The following is a 4,039-nucleotide window of genomic DNA, read 5'->3' as shown; positions in this document are numbered from 1 at the left end:
AGCAGGAATAATTACAAAGCCCCAGAGGCCCCCATTGCGGCCCGAGCAGAGAGGCAGGTGGAGAGTGTAGGAGAGTAGGGTAAGAATGTAGAAACTGGGGTTTTATTCTCAGTGTAATGAGAAGCTAGTAGAAAGTTTTAAACAAGGGAGTGACATGATTCAATTTAATGGACTCTGTGGGCACAGGAGCAGACACTTGAAGGCCAGCCAGGAGGCTTTGGTAATAATACCAGCAAGGGTGATGGCGGTTTGGAGCAGGGGGTGGCGGTGGAGGGGTGAGAAGTGGTGATGCAGGGGTGGACCCTCAGTCAGAACGCATGCTCAGAGTCACAGAGCAGCTCTAGGAGCACTCACGTGTGCACACAAGCCCACACATACACACGGAGAGGCACATGCTCCCAACACCCTTTGCAGCATGTAGACACTAGGTGCACTCAGGCAGACCCACCTGTCCACACCCTCTGAGTCATTCCAGGACTAGGAGGAAGATGTGTGATCTGGGGACCTGAACAAAGCATGACTCCCCACCACAAAGCTCCGGCATCCCGGATTGCTGGTGTGTCTGGGGCTCCCTCAGGTTCTGGCACAGGGAAGGAGGGTGTCCCTAGATTTTTCCTGGGTCTGGTGTCCCCAGGAACCAGACCATTACCCTCTCCATGCGCCTCCCCCCACAACCTGAACTGGTCTCCCAACTTCACCACCCACTGCCTGTGGGACCTTGGGGAGATTATTTCCCCTCTCCAAGCCCCAGTTTCCTATCTGGGGTTCATCGCCCCAACTTCACAGGATGATAGCGAGGCATCAACGAGATAAGTTTTGAGAAGCTGGTCTGGGGCAGGCGTCCAGCAGAGAAATGGAGAGCAACCCGTGTCCCCTGCATCGGCAGGAGGACTCTCAACCACTGCGCCACCAGGGAAGCCCCAATTCTAGTTTTAAATGAGTGACTTGACCGCTCTAGATTTCACAATGGATAGCCAGCATTTATTGAGCACTTACTGTGTACTGAGTGCTTTGCAATCATTTTCTTATTTGATTATCAGTTTCTTCATCTGTCAATGAGAAGCATAATAGTGTCTACCTCACAAGGTCCTTATAAGGATTAAATGAGATCCAGCACATAAAGTATTTAGCTCCTTGCCTGGCTCATTGTAAATGCTCAATAAATAATAACTGTTATTATCAGCAAATGCACATTCCCTTCCTTCCGGCATATAGCTCTGTGACTTTGGGCAGGTTACTTAGCCTCTCTGTGCCCGTTTCCTCTCTGTAGCTTAGGAAGAATAACAGTCCTGATCTCATAGGGTCGTTGGGATGATCAAACGAATCCATCCACATAGAGAACTCAGAACAGCGCCTGGCACATAGTAAATGCTCTATAAATGTCATCTACTCATTCTCAGACCGGTTTTCCCATCCTGTCAGGCGGGCACGGCCCCCAGCGCCCCCGCCAGGCACCATGGACTGGAAGACGCTCCAGGCCCTACTGAGCGGGGTGAACAAGTACTCCACAGCCTTCGGACGCATCTGGCTGTCGGTGGTGTTCGTCTTCCGCGTGCTGGTGTACGTGGTGGCTGCGGAGCGCGTGTGGGGGGACGAGCAGAAGGACTTTGACTGCAACACCAAGCAGCCAGGCTGCACCAACGTCTGCTACGACGAGTTCTTCCCCATCTCCAACATCCGCCTCTGGGCCCTGCAGCTCATCTTCGTCACATGCCCGTCGCTGCTGGTCATCCTGCACGTGGCCTACCGCGAGGAGCGGGAGCGGCGGCACCGCCAGAAACACGGCGACCAGTGCGCCAAGCTGTACGACAACGCGGGCAAGAAGCACGGCGGCCTCTGGTGGACCTACCTGCTCAGCCTCATCTTCAAGCTCCTCATCGAATTCCTCTTCCTCTACTTGCTGCACACGCTCTGGTACGGCTTCAGCATGCCCCGCCTGGTCCAGTGCGCCGGCGTGGCCCCCTGCCCCAACGTCGTGGACTGCTATGTCGCCCGGCCCACCGAGAAGAAGCTCTTCACCTACTTCATGGTGGGCGCCTCCGCCGTCTGCATCGTGCTCACCTTCTGCGAGATCTGCTACCTCGTCTTCCACAGGGTCATGCGAAGCCTTCCCAGAAAGAGTGGCCTCCGGGGCCGTGGCCCCCCGTCCTCTGCCAGCCAGGCCTCCACCTGCCGCTGCCACCACAAGCTGGTGGAGGCCGGGGAGTTGGGCCCGGATTCCAGCGACGACAAGCTATGTGCTTCGGCACCCAACATGACCCCCACCTGACCACGGGCTGTGCAGCGATCCTGGGCTGCCCGTGGGGACAGGCAGGGAGGTATTGTGCTGGTGGCGGGGTCCTCCCGGGGCTGGGGGGGCCCCACTCTGAATTCACTACGCTATTCAATTTCACCTTTAGCAGATTGTTTTGAGCACTGGGCACTGTGCTGTCTATCTGGTATAGGTCACACCACAGGCCCACTGGCAGCCCTCCTGGGAGAAAGACAAGCAAATTAACTACTGCCTGCAAGGAAGGGGACACTTAGAGGACTCTGCTGGGCTTCACCTAAGCCAGGAGGGGATGATGGGGAGAGGCTTCCCTGAGGGAGGAATGTTTAAGAGAGGTGAGAAGTGCTTCCTAGCAGACAAAAGCAGGTGCAGAGGCCACAAAAGGAAAGATGCTTGCCCTGGGTCTGGTGAGATGTACCAGACCAAAGGGAATCTTCATTCCTTCGGGAGAAGCACCCAGATTCCTGGGATGGAAAGGAAGTAACCTGCCAGCAGTGGAGGTCTGGAGGCTGAGAGTGAGCCTGGGAAGAGGAGGAGTAAACTCTGGTGACACCAACCCCGGCTTGGGACACCCAGAGATCCTCTGGGTCACCACTGCCCTTTGGGAACCCGCTCCCCATCTTATTCCTCCACCCTCAGGCAGCTTTGCTCCCATCTTCCTCCCACAAGTGTACTCAGTCTGTTGCCAGCCTTTCAGACCCTACTCTCAGGGACTTGAGGTGGATGTGCTGATAGGAACATCCCCAAGGCAATTTCTTTGAAATCAATAAAGGCTGTCTTTTATACAGGTTGACTCTCTTCTTTTCTCCCACACTCCCACCCACAAGACCCTGAGGGCATAGAAGGTAGCCCCTCAGAACAGGAGAGAGCTCCATGGCTCGAGCTGAATTTAGGCTGGGGCTGGGGTTGACCCAGGAGGCATCTGGGGTGGAACCTACAGATATACATGCTGTGATTGTAGATGTGGTCACAAGAGGGCGCTGTGCTCCCTCTACAACAGCACCGCTAGCCCTTCATAGTGAGGCCCTGCCCTGAGCGCACACAGTAACAGCCCTCTGGTTGCAGACAAACCACACTCCTTCCTCCTTTGTAACCCAGTCGCTGCCACCCACAACGTGCATCCCCACCCTGTGTACACAAAATCCCTGTTATTCATACTCTCACTCCTGTATGCTCACAACAGGCTACTCTAAAGGCATGAAAGCGCCAGCCTCACCCAAGCACTATCCAGCTCCTTCCATTTTCCCTGAGCATTTTCTCCATCCCAGGCCCCTGGCAGACATGAGGACTGCACATGGGGAGTATGACCTGAGCCCAAGGAGCTCAGAGCCTGGGGGAGACAGAGACACACTCATCTCCTGCACTAACCAACCCCAGGTGGATCCCAGCCCCACTCCCAGCACTGTGTGATGACCTGAAATTTCAGGAACACCAACGTCCAAGCCAGGACAGGATGGAAAGCAAAAGGGGGTGCAAGGCTATACTCACCCAGAGGAACATTTAGTAACTATCAAAGCCAAGGCCAGGAGCCAGAAATCTAGGAGGCAGTGAGCCAAGAGCCAATGCAGGCAGGGAAAGGACAGGTCATTGTGTCAACAGGACAGGCTGGGGTTCACCTTTGCTCTCACATGTGGTCGTTACTGTGGTAGATAAGCCAGCCAAGTTTAAAGGGCCCGGGCCGGGCTGACACTCACCTCCCAGATTAAATCATAGCCTAACCACTTCATGACCACAGCTTCACCATGCTGCACCTTGGACAGGCTTTCAGAA

General features: G+C 55.0%; 1 protein-coding gene across 1 annotated transcript; it reads left to right on the top strand.

The window, feature by feature from the left end:
- The first annotated feature begins 1,431 nt into the window (after positions 1-1,431).
- Positions 1,432-2,269, top strand: LOC103085879 (gap junction beta-3 protein). Its single transcript, XM_007453851.1, has one exon. It carries the CDS (start codon positions 1,457-1,459, stop codon positions 2,267-2,269), a length of 813 nt encoding a protein of 270 aa, XP_007453913.1. The 5' UTR covers positions 1,432-1,456.
- Positions 2,270-4,039: the final 1,770 nt, after the last annotated feature.

The sequence above is a fragment of the Lipotes vexillifer genome, unplaced genomic scaffold, assembly GCF_000442215.2.
Source record: "Lipotes vexillifer unplaced genomic scaffold, Lipotes_vexillifer_v1.1 scaffold213, whole genome shotgun sequence".
Lineage (NCBI taxonomy): Eukaryota > Metazoa > Chordata > Mammalia > Artiodactyla > Lipotidae > Lipotes > Lipotes vexillifer.
This window is presented reverse-complemented; position numbering and strand designations above follow the sequence as displayed.

Excerpts from the sequence above, each read along its gene's own strand:
- LOC103085879 (XM_007453851.1), top strand. The coding sequence starts at position 1,457 with ATGGACTGGAAGACGCTCCAGGCCCTACTGAGCGGGGTGAACAAGTAC.